Source organism: Maylandia zebra, linkage group LG7 (genome assembly GCF_041146795.1).
Source record: "Maylandia zebra isolate NMK-2024a linkage group LG7, Mzebra_GT3a, whole genome shotgun sequence".
NCBI classification, from domain to species: Eukaryota; Metazoa; Chordata; class Actinopteri; order Cichliformes; family Cichlidae; genus Maylandia; species Maylandia zebra.
The window spans coordinates 40,966,157-40,978,093 of NC_135173.1; the positions used below are offsets into that span (position 1 = coordinate 40,966,157).

General features: G+C 39.5%; 1 protein-coding gene across 2 annotated transcripts; it reads left to right on the plus strand.

Annotated features, from left to right (window-relative positions):
• The first annotated feature begins 1,271 nt into the window (after nucleotides 1-1,271).
• On the plus strand, nucleotides 1,272-7,920 carry LOC101474998 (progestin and adipoQ receptor family member 3). Of its 2 annotated transcripts, XR_013099488.1 has the most exons (8): nucleotides 1,272-1,439; nucleotides 1,824-2,070; nucleotides 2,269-2,431; nucleotides 2,638-2,793; nucleotides 2,917-3,114; nucleotides 3,266-3,356; nucleotides 3,502-3,576; nucleotides 5,592-5,721. XR_013099488.1 is itself a non-coding variant. In XM_014409085.3 (7 exons), the coding sequence occupies exons 2-7, from the start codon at nucleotides 1,874-1,876 to the stop codon at nucleotides 5,732-5,734; spliced, it is 948 nt and encodes a 315-aa protein (XP_014264571.2). In that variant the 5' UTR covers nucleotides 1,272-1,439; nucleotides 1,824-1,873; the 3' UTR covers nucleotides 5,735-7,920. The 2 variants fall into 2 exon arrangements, 1 of the variants encoding a protein (XP_014264571.2); XM_014409085.3 differs by lacking the exon at nucleotides 3,502-3,576 and having other exon boundaries at nucleotides 5,592-7,920.
• Nucleotides 7,921-11,937: the final 4,017 nt, after the last annotated feature.

An 11,937-nucleotide genomic window follows, 5' to 3' on the forward strand; every position in this document is an offset into this window, starting at 1 on the left:
TGATGGCTGTTTAGGTCATGATCATGGTCCATGTTTTTGTATTTTATTATTTTTTATGTGGGTGTGGTTGGAAGAGGAGACAGCAGGGCTCTGGATGTTAGATGCTCCTACTGACAATACTCCGATAATACCAACTCAAACTGGATTTTATTTATTGTTTCAAGTTATAGTGGAGACCCCAAATTTTCTAAAATCTCGAGCCATCATCTATTTCCCATTTTGCTTGGAAATGGGAAAAAAGAAGAAGTGACTTATCGAAACACATGCAAACATAAACTGAAATACAGTAATAAAAGGCAAAATCAGAGTTTGTACAATTCTTATGAGCTTGAACGGTCAATATTTGGTGTGGTTACCTTTATTTTCCTACACAGCCTGAACTCTCTTTCGCTTTCTTGTAGTTCAGGAATAGTTCTTTAGGCTTCAGAAGGACTTCCACAGCTTCTTCTTTGGATGTTTTCTGCCTTGTATTTTGATCTCTAGCAAAATGATCCTGCAGTGCTTCAATAATGTTGAAGTCTGAGCTCTGGAGAGGCAGTAGATTAAGAAAAAGCATCCAATCTCCAAAGAAAGACTAAAAGACCTTCAGAAAGGCTGGAGGCTCAAGACCATCCATTAATTTTCTTATTTCGTTCAAGATCATGGCTTGCTCAAGACCACTTTCTTGGAGATTTTGGCTCTGTAGCAAATAGATATCAACATCACAAAACAGCTATTTGCTTTAATATTTCACAATTTTTAAATAACGTAAAGCAGCTGCTAAAGGATTTGTCATGTTCAGGCATTATGGTAGGATGATGTTTGACAATTTACAAACATGGGTAAGAATTGTAGATCTGAGAAAATGAAAATAACTGCTGTAGTTTTTGGTTTGTTTGTTTGTTTTTCTCGTGGGATGCTGGTAAGACTTAAACAATGTGCAACAGTCTCAGTGAAAGCAAAAAGTCAGTATTTTTTTAGGTGTGGTCACCAGTCAAACTTATTAAATAAACAAGCCGCATTATAATTAAATGGTCCACCAATGCTTGGGCGTGATGCCTCTTGGGAAGTGTTCAAACCGCTAAAATAAAAGATGCAGTTTGAAATGCATTCCTTTGTAGAGAACAAGGCCTTAATTAACCTACATCAGTAATTAGGATACATTTCCACAAATTATTATTATCATCATCGTTGTTGTTGTTGTTGTTGTTGTTGTTTTCATTTCATTTCATTTCATTTCAAAAACACCGCAGGGTGAAATTCTCCGCAGCCACCAGTTGGTGGCAGCATTGTGCCGTTTCATTGTTTACCATCAACGTCAAAAGAAGAAAGACAGGTTTTGCGGGTAGTGTGTCTGTTCACTAAAATGTAACATTATTACTGACGTGTCAGGTTAAAAGCCATCCAGATATGGCTGAACTGTGTGAACGGGGACATCGAAAGTCGGAGTGGGACTAATGGTGAGTTCTGTAACCCCGTTTCACATCACTTTAGCGGACTAGCGTGCGCATTAGCTAGCATGGCCCAACAATAACAAACGGATTGACGTGCGAGTCGGGCACGCTAGTGTGTTTAGTTTGCTGTTTTAAGGGGTTTAGTTATAAGGGAAAGATATGCGGAGAGCCTGTGGAATTAACTGAGAATGTGGTGCTGGTGGTGGTGAGATTTGAGAGCTTTTAAGGAGGTAGGGTTAGGGAATAGATGAATACACACACACAAACGACGGTAACCCTGATCCTGTAGATATAACATAATGTCAGCACTGATTTCAGATAGAGGAGGACTTGTTTTACCATCCTAGCACACTCCCTTATAAATCCTACCTTTCCTTTTTCCATATGCAGCCTTAGCCTCCCTCAGCTTGCCTTACACCGCCAGAGGAGCCCCGAGCAAGATGCTGCTGAAGATGCCCCAGAAGCTGCTGAAGACTGCCCACTACATAGAGCTGGGCAGTTATCAGCACTGGCCGGTGCTGATACCCCAAAGGATACGACTGTACACTTACGAACAAATCCCCCTCTTCCTGAAGGAAAACCCCTACATCACAGACGGCTACAGGGCTCACCTGCCCTCCAAACTCTGCCTGAAAAGGTGCTGGGAATACTGCAAAATCAAGCTTATGCATTTCACCTCTGGCCTTTACTGTTATTTATCTTTCTTTGAGTTGCCCAACTTTGTAGATATAAATATATAGCATTACAGACCAGAAGGGGGAAAATTGAGTGATTATATCCATACATTTGCACATAAACCATGCACATGCAAACATCCTGCACATTTCTTTTGCAGTATTTTTATTCTGTCCAATGAGACGGTGAATATCTGGAGCCACCTTTTGGGTTTCCTGCTGTTCTTCTCTCTGGGAGTCAACGACCTCTTGTCTGTCCTGCCAGCTTCTGGAGCCAACAGAGAAGACTATGTCATCTACGCTATAGGACTCTTCTGTTTCCAGGTAAGTTGTGTGTATGTATGCAAGATGGTTTTTGAGCTTCCTGTGAGCTGGTTTTATGTAGGTATAATGTACCCATGTGGTAAAGGAACACAAAGTTTTTCGTGTAGTCACAAATGTGATTAGCTTGATGGATGCATAAAAATGCTCTATACGTAAAGAAATTGTCGAAAAACATTTGCATCTGGTGCTGTGTGCTTCCCTCTCAGGTTTGCATGCTGTGTTCAGTGGGGTATCACCTGTTCTCGTGTCATCGATCGGAGAAGACTTGCCGCCGCTGGCTGGCGTTGGACTATGCAGGCATTTCTGTTGGCATCCTGGGCTGCTATGTACCTGGGATCTTCTACGCTTTCTATTGTAATGCTGTAAGCACAAACATTAGTATCAGGTTGCTGGCTAATTCCTTTTCCTTTAAGATATGAAACTGGAGATCCTCAGGCTCATATTGCGCTGTGTTTTATATTGTCTGTCACTTCCCCTGGTTGCAGTTTTGGCGGCAGGTCTACCTGCTGACAGTGCTGTCCCTGATCCTGGCCGTCTTCAGCGCTCAGGTCCACCCTCGTTACCTCAGCAATGACTGGCGTTGGATACGGATGTCAATCTTCTGTTGCGTGGCAGGTGTTGGCACGATTCCTGCCTGCCACTGGGTCTGGCTCAATGGTGGTTTCACCTCCGATGTTGTGCAGGTCAGGAAACAAAGCTTGTGCGCTGTATGTTCGCTGTATCGTTTTAGAGCTTTATTACAAGCCGTTTCTGCTGTGATGCTGTTACTATGGTTTTAACCCAGAAATGAGGACTTTCCCTGTGTACAATAAATCTTTCCTGTCTCTGTTTCAGCTGTTTCTGCCTCGAGTTATAATAATGTACTTGATTGCTGGTTCTGCCTTCCTGTTCTACGTCACCAAAATCCCTGAGCGATATTTTCCTGGTGAGTTTTGCTTGTCTGCGGCAGCATTTGTGTCTGTTTGCTTTTGGCTTTACAGAGTGAACGATTTTGATATCAACTTTTCAAGTATGCATTCACCCATCCATATCATTGTATTCAGGCATTCCAATCATTTCTATTGCCACAGGTGTATAAAAGCAAGCACCTAGGCATGCAGACTGCTTCTACAAACATTTGTGAAAGAATGGGATGCTCTGGCCAGGTAACCTGATAGGATGCCAACTGTGGAAAAAGTCCTGTCGTGAAATTTTCTCACTATTAAAAATTCTACAGTAAACTGTTAGGAGTACAAAGTGGAAGCCAGTGGAAAAAACAGCAACTCAGCCATGAAGTGATAGCGTTATAGCTACGTAAATTAACAGAGTGGGGTCAGTTGATGCTGAGGTGCACACTGTGGAGAGGTTTCCAACTTTCTGCAGAGTCAATCGCTACAGACCTTCAAACTTCACGTGACATTCGGATGAGCTCAAGAGCCGAGCGTATTGAGCTTCACTGAAAGGGTTTTCATGGTGAGCCTTACATCACCAATCGCAATGCATAGCATCACATGCAGTGGTGCAAGTTACGCAAAAACTGGACTCTTGAGCAGTGGAAACGTGTTCTCTGGAGTGATGAATCACACTTCTCTATCTGGCAATCCATTTTCATATGAAAAGGAGCTGATCTGACCCTTCTCCGTCAGTTAAACTGTTATCATCATCATTCTGGGTATGAAGTTCCTGCTCTGAGGCTTCTCAGGCCGTAGATCTTCCTACTTTATGTCTCTTAGCCATAACTCACACGATTCACAAAACATGATCAGAAGTGGAAAATTACAATGAAAGCTACTCAGCTGTTATCCTTACCACACCTATGTGCCGATGCCCGTTCACATTAGGAACCATTTTCATGATACATGATGAAATAAGCAGCTTTAAAAGAGTGAAGTTGCTTTGAGAGTGACAGAGTACTGAAGTTGACCTTAATGGTCTTGAGACCTACAGTTAAAAAAAAGCATTTGAGGAAGTAAGCTGGGAGTATCAGGAATGTAAGATGACATGTCACAGTGTGACTGCTGCTAGATCTGGGTCGACAAACTAACCAGTAGGACAGGAAATGACACCCTAATCAACGGACACAGACTGGTACAAACTTAAGTGGAGTGGAGGAACGTAAATGTAAGTGTAAAACAAAATGTTTGCAATTCCAGCAAAGAAGGAAATCGGGTTTGTTGCAGCAGAAACTTATTTGTTTTACCATGACAGACCCGAGCGGGTATCAGGCAGTGTGGCGTACAATAAAGTTTGCTGAAGAAGATTGCTGGGATCTCGCAGTGTGCAGGCCTCTTCAGATCATGTTCATAATTCTAGACACATGGTCTGTTAAACTTCACCGCTCTGTCTTTGAAAAGAATGGTTTGATCTTCATGTGGATTATACAAAACACAATGTATGGAGGGAAAAAAGTTCCCACTAGAGGCCAAAATTGTCAGGCAATGCTCTGGATTTTCTACGAGTCTGTTCTGGGCAGTCAATATGATAAGAAAGGCACATCAATTCAACCATATGTTTTTAAATTTGTGTATATATATATATCTATATATATATGTATGTATGTGTGTATATATATATATCTATATATATATGTATGTATGTGTGTATATATATATATATATATATATATATATATATATATATATATATATATATATATATATATATATATATATATATATAAAACTGGGATATTTATAATTAAAGCTATTTTGTAACTTTGTAATATATTGTATTTTTTAATTTAGTTGAGTTAGTTACTGTTCTTACTGTCTTGGAGCAGCTGGGACCACATCATTTCCTCTGGGACTAATAAAGGATTCTGATTCTGAAATGCTAAATATAAAGTGCTTTAAGCAGAAAAGAGCTGTATAGGGATCAGTCCATTTACCAGTCAAATAAACTGCTTAATGAACTTAAACAGGAAATGGTGAATTTATGTGGAAACAGAAATATTAATGATTAAGAGGGTACTGTATACACCGCCATGACAACGACACACCAGACATTTCATTTTACAGTACGATGAAGCCATTAAACTCTCTGACCGCTACAGAGTACGCGTCCCATCCATCCATCTGTTATTTGTTTTCCCTTTAAACGATTGAACTTCTTTCAACAACAGTTCTACATTATGAGAATTAATAAATGCATTATATTTACACTTTATTTTTTCTTTTTCCAGGCCAGCTGAACTACCTGGGTGCCAGCCACCAGGTGTGGCACATACTTGTGGTGGCTATGTTTTACTGGTGGCATCAGACGGCTGTGTACATCATGCACTTTAGACACAGCCAGTCCTGCCCAGCGCAGACCACCAGGAGCTAAGTGAAATTCATCATGTAACTGCAATGTAAAGCTGCCTAAAAACAACACAATAATAAGAAGAACCGTATTTTTGTGACCTCTACCTTGTCAACCTAACGACAAGGTACTTCTGAGTACCGGCGGTAGAAATAAAGGGGCTTCTTTATCGTACGCCCTCCGTCACACTGTTCAACTCACCTGTGCGTACCACTCGCAGATTATCTTCCCAATCTGAAGTCCACATTAGGGATTAGAGCAGCAGCACAGCCTCAGTAAGAAATATGTCTGACACCCTTCACTGTAATTTAACTGTCCAAAATAAAATAAAATGGATGAACACATCATGTCAGCCACTGCATGCATTAAAGGAGAATGAGCGGATGTGATTACAGACAGCTGACCGATTGACACAAACATATAGCATGTCAGTAAAATGTTTGGCCACCAGGTGTCCCCAGAACAGCTTAAATTCAGCTTGAAATTAGTTCTAAACCTCTGCTGGAGGGATCGAACACTTTGGTTTTTTTAATAATGAGGCATATATAAATATGCCGAGAGGGTACCTGCATCCCACGGCTTAGCAGAGCCACTGGAGGTGGAGGTTGGTGCTGGGATTGTGTTTGCTCCCTAAGGACTGTGAGCTGATGTTAGATGTGGTCGGCCACACTAACTCAGCCCCTAAAGCACAGAAAACAGTGAGCTCTATTAGATCAATGCATGAAACTGTATTTTTTGTATTCGTAGAAAATATTTGGGTGATAAAAGCATTTTCTCATGGTTGTTTATGATTGTAGTTTTTGTACAGAAGTGTTGGTAAAAAATATCAATAGGTATTTTGAATCCTTTGAATCTTACTTCTTAGTCTGTGGGAAGAATTATTTATTTTAATTTTGTTTATTTTTTGCCTTGCTTTGTTGTTGGTTCTGTGTGAAATGTCTTGATTAAGAAGTGGGAATGACAGAAAAACCCAAGGGAGCTGAACGTTACCGTTTGGGTACTGCGAGTTACCTCTCTTTGGTAGAAACAGTCACTCAGTACTTGCAGTATTTTTTTTTTATATTTGAACACATATGTTGGGAAAAAATACTTTAAATGCTGCAAAGTTGCAAAGCCAGTATATAAAATCAAAGCTGTTGTTATCAGCTGAGAGAAACAGACTAATCTTAATGCTAAACTCATTTTTATCATTGAGATGATGGGTATATATTTTTTAGTCTTCAGTCTCATCTTACATAATTTGGGAGTCTGATTTCAGTCGTCCTGCTGTAGCTTACTCACAGTTCACCTCACTCAGCACAGCTCATCAGAGAGGTGCTAAGTGACCTGTGGTTGTCTATCTATTGCAATTGTTTGATCAAATTATAGGACTGTGCATTTATCTCTACTGGCACGCTTCCAGTTTTGATATTGTGCCCTATTGTAAAACAGATCAGCCACAACTCACAGGAGTTTTAATGTGGTGGCTGATATGAGTCTGACGAGAGGAAACAAGATCTCTTCCTTCATATTTAATTTTGAGGAAATGACGCTTTAGCAGCGGTACGTGTGACTATGAATTCACAGTTTGCTGTGAGCAGTAGCACTTAACATAACACTCAGTGATGAGCCCGGGAGGTCAGTCAACTGTAGCAGATATCTGTTATCAGCCATCAGTCCTTTTATCATGAAGCTTCTCGCAACAATGTGAGGAAAAAATACTGATAACCGCCACCTCGTTGCTTTAACAAGGCCAGTTTGATGTGTGTCAGTTTCCTTTTCTTTTTCAAATTAATGTACTTTTGGACAGTTATATGTTTTTGGTGGTTTGTATTGTTTTTGCATTATTCAATCAGGTTTGCCTTATTATCTGTTTGTACTGTAATGGCACTTCTACAATCTGTGGGTCCACAATTGAGCCTAAACTAGGACAAAATGATCAAACTGTTACACTCCAAGGCCAGTGTGGTTTTCTGTCTTTCTTTTCAGAGCACTTACTGCTGCAGTCATGACGGCAGCACTCAAAAGCACTCTGTTTTTTTTTAAGTGTCTTTATTTTGGCATTAAATGCTTGATCTGCTTGGACTGCTGTTTGGTTGTGTTTTTCCTTTGTGTGTTTTGTATGTTACTGCGGTGGCACTGACTACTGCAATGTGAAATATTTATTTCAGTGCCTATGTGAAAAGATATTTTTAAATGAATAAATGAATGAATAAAGTGCTGGGAAATCAGTTGTTTGTGAGTTTCTGTGCTTCAGTTGCTTAAAAATCCAAGCAGGTTGATGTGATTTAAGAGAGGTGCAAGATTAGCTCATTTTGGTTTGCGAGGAAGCTGCAGGTCTCATAAAAACCAGTAGTAGGCAGCATTGATTCAAATGCTTCTCATTTATGATGCAGAGTTCAGTGGAAAATGTGGATTAAATCTCGGTTTTTGTGCCTATTTCTCTCTATTCACAGTCTCCACAGGTAAAGCTCACAATGTAAGTGATTCATGTCAGTTGGTAGCTTGAAAAGTATGTTCTTGTTAAATACATGGGCATCGTGATGAGAACTGCCTGGTCAGAAGTCATGTCTCATCCTCACAGCATCAGCATAAATCCTCATTCCTTGTTGCATGACACATCAGCAGATGGGCTCACTGTGTTTATAAAGGGATGGAGATGGTCAGGAACAATACTCAGGTGTGGTGTTTAAATGATGCTGAGTTGGTACTAAGGGACCAAAAGCGTGTCAAAAAATATCCTCCACACCACTACAGCACCAGCAGCCTGAAGGGTTGATACAAGCCATGCATCGATGTTGTTGTTTATACCAAATTGTCACCCTACTATCTAAATGCTACAGGACAAATCAAGACTCATCAGACCAGGCAACAGTTTTCCAGTCTTTTGTTGTCCAATTTTGTTGATCCTGTTTGAATTGTAGCTTCAGTTTCTGCTCTTAGCTAACAGGAGTGGCACCTGATGTGGTCTTCTGCTGCTGTAACTCATCTGCTTCAAGGTTCAGCAGGTTCTCCATTCAGAGATGCTCTTTGCATAGCTTAATTGTAACGAGTGGCTATTTAACTCATAGTTACGTCCTTATCAGCTTGAAGCAGTGTAGCCATTCTCCTCTGACCTCTGACATCACAATGCATTCATACGTCTTCCACTTTCCCACTTTAGAATTCCATCAGTGTGATGTAAATAATGTGTATTTTACGATACTACCTTGTTAGTTAGGTCTGGATTATAATTGACCCCAATTCAGCCACATTTTAACTCCGAAGGCCTCGCGTGTGGAAACTGTGGCAATGCAGACTTCAAGGGGGTTCAAAGTTATTCAATCATTGACAGGTACAAACAGACAAACTGCTTACTCTTCATTTCTTTACAGTTAAAAGATGGGTGTCCCATATATACTTGAACGTGTGAGTGTGCAACAGTATGATGAAGTCCTGCTGCGGTGTTATTATGAGACAGTGTCAATATTTCAAAGTATGATCATTATGCAAGCAAATAACAACCTTGAGTGTACTACCTCATGAGCTAATGGCTGTTTGTACAGAGAAGTGTCTGCAGTGATCAGCATTTTTGGAAACGGTCAATTTTTATTTTAAGAACTTTTCATTTTAATGCCGTAGTTTGCATTATATTTCACTGTCTACAGCCTATATGTAAACGAGCTTCTTTGAGAATAAAGCTAGTTCAGTGTCTATTCTCATAATACATACCAAAAAAGACCAAATAGCTGATAGCTAGGAGAAGTCAGAGAGCCAACCCGCAGCTGAACATGAATGTAGAGGAGCTGGAAAGAGTCTCTAGTTTCAAGTTGTTTTGCACACACATCTAAAAAATACCTAAAATAGACACACAACACACAGTGTCTTATTAAAACAACATACAACATATACAACAAACACTGTATTTTCTGAGACCTCTGAGGAACATTAGCCTGCCTCAAAACCTCCTGGTGTCAAAACCTATTGGTTTACTATTAAAAAAGCTCTCTGAGCCCCTACAGGCTCCGCCTTTCTCAGGCGTCCCCCCCCCCCCCCCCCCCCCCCCCCCCCCCCCCCCGAGGGGAGTGCTGGTGAAGGAACTGACAGTACCCTAAAAATCTAGAGGAAAAAAATCCAAATTTCTGCACTAAGAAATATTGCATTTATAAAAGATATTGTGCCCTCTCAAAACAGTCATTCCATCTCGAATCATCTTTCTGTGTGACAGTTAAGATAAACCTTTGGTGGTGGGGCTCACCTCAGGGGGAGATGACATCCTCTTCCCTCCCTGAAGGACCTGTGCAGCACTCGCTGTCTCAAGAGGGCACGCAGCATCCTACGGGACTGCACACACCCAGGACACCAGGTGTTTAAGCTGCTGCCGTCTGGCAGGAGGTTCAGGCTGCTGAGGTCCCGAACAAATAGACTCAAGGACAGCTTTTACAACAGGGCAATAGCCCTGATCAATGTAAATAGCTGACCTGACTGGATACCTCCCTGGACTTTTTTAGGGGGAGGTAACAATGTTTAAAACGATAACAATAATAATATTTATATTTATAACAAGGTGCAATAATAATTAATGTGCAATAATAACAGTGTGCAATACACATACACTTTAGTGTTAATATACTGTGTTGTGTTGTTTGTGTTGCATTGTGATGTGTCATATCGTGTCGTGTTGTGTTATATGTAGTGCTCATTGTACTATGTATGACTGTGCAATGACAATAAAGAGTTATCGTATCTTATCTTATCTTTATTAGTCCCACAAGTGGGAAATTTGCTAACCATCTCCAATTCACCTAAACATTTTTTAGTTCAGCTTTTAAACATATATAATGATTGCTGTGAAATGTTATCTTCATGCATCAAATGCTTTTCAAATATATACTTTTATATTTTATATACTTATTTTCTCCATTGTAATTACTACCTGTAATTACTACCACCTGAAATTACATGGAAACTCCACAATGTTGTTCTATTTAGATTAGAATAACTAGTGTGATACATATTAGCTATACCCGACTATTTCTATTGCATATTTTCTGCATGTATGTGACTAAGAATGTCATATTAAAAACATTTTCTCCATTTTATTTTGCATTATTGTGAAACACAACTATTTTGTTTTCTTTGTTATGCTCAATGAACAGGAATGCTTTAAATGTTTTGGTTTTTTTTCTCCCGTAGTTTAATTCCCCAATTCATTGTTTATGTACCCGGTCCCAAATTATATATTCTGAATAGTCCAGTGAAATTTTCAGGCTTTTGACTTCACAAGTATTTATGTTCAAATATTGTCTCAAATTTCAAAGGAGAAAAAAGGCCTGAAAGTGGGTGAATGGGCCTTTTAAAAAAATGAAGCTAAAATTTCACAGCAATCTGTCCCAATTAAAATAAATAAATAAATACAATTTCCAGTTTGAGATGGACTGATGCAAAGAAAATCAAAAGATTGCCAGAGTATGTACTAGCTTACCTACAACAAGCTTTTTAAGTGGTTTGAATAGCTAAAAGAAGAATTCACATTCCCTATCACAGAGCCTACATAGACTCCTACTGGCATCTTCAACTAAAGACTTAAATCTAATAAACAGGAAAGAGTTTTTAATAAACTGCAAACTGGGAAGCAAACTAAAGTCATCTCAATATGATGTTTTTGAGTATGAATTTAAGCAATATGCTTCACATGGGAAACTAACATTAATACGGCTGTATCACAAGATAGATGACGGGTGAGCTACCAGAGGGCAGTGATGCAAGAGTTAAATAATATCTTGGAATATTTCTAACTGAAGCAATCAAGTGTACCACAGTTAAGTGGCTCAGACCTGAAGCATATATCAGATGGAACAAATAACATACTCAACGAGACTTCAAAACAATTTATCAAACGTTGGAGGCCGGTTGCCTATAGCAATCCCGACTCAGTTTGCTAATCTGAGTTAACTGACAGAAACAATACGCATAAATATGTCCTAGAAAGTTACTTACTGCTCACACATACCTGTATGCACACACCATGGTGGGGTCTCTTCCCTCTCTCTCTGGTGTTATTTTTGCTTTTTTGCAGCTATTTTTTCCAGTTTTCATCTTTATTTATTCTATTTTTTTTATCTATTGAATTTTGTATCTGTCTCTTTACTACTTGCAGAGTAAGGAGATGGGATACTTATGTATCTAACTATCCAGATAAAAACAGAGTAGATGAAACAAGAGTCTGAATTGTACACGTAAATGCATGAAGGTCTAAATTTACTGTG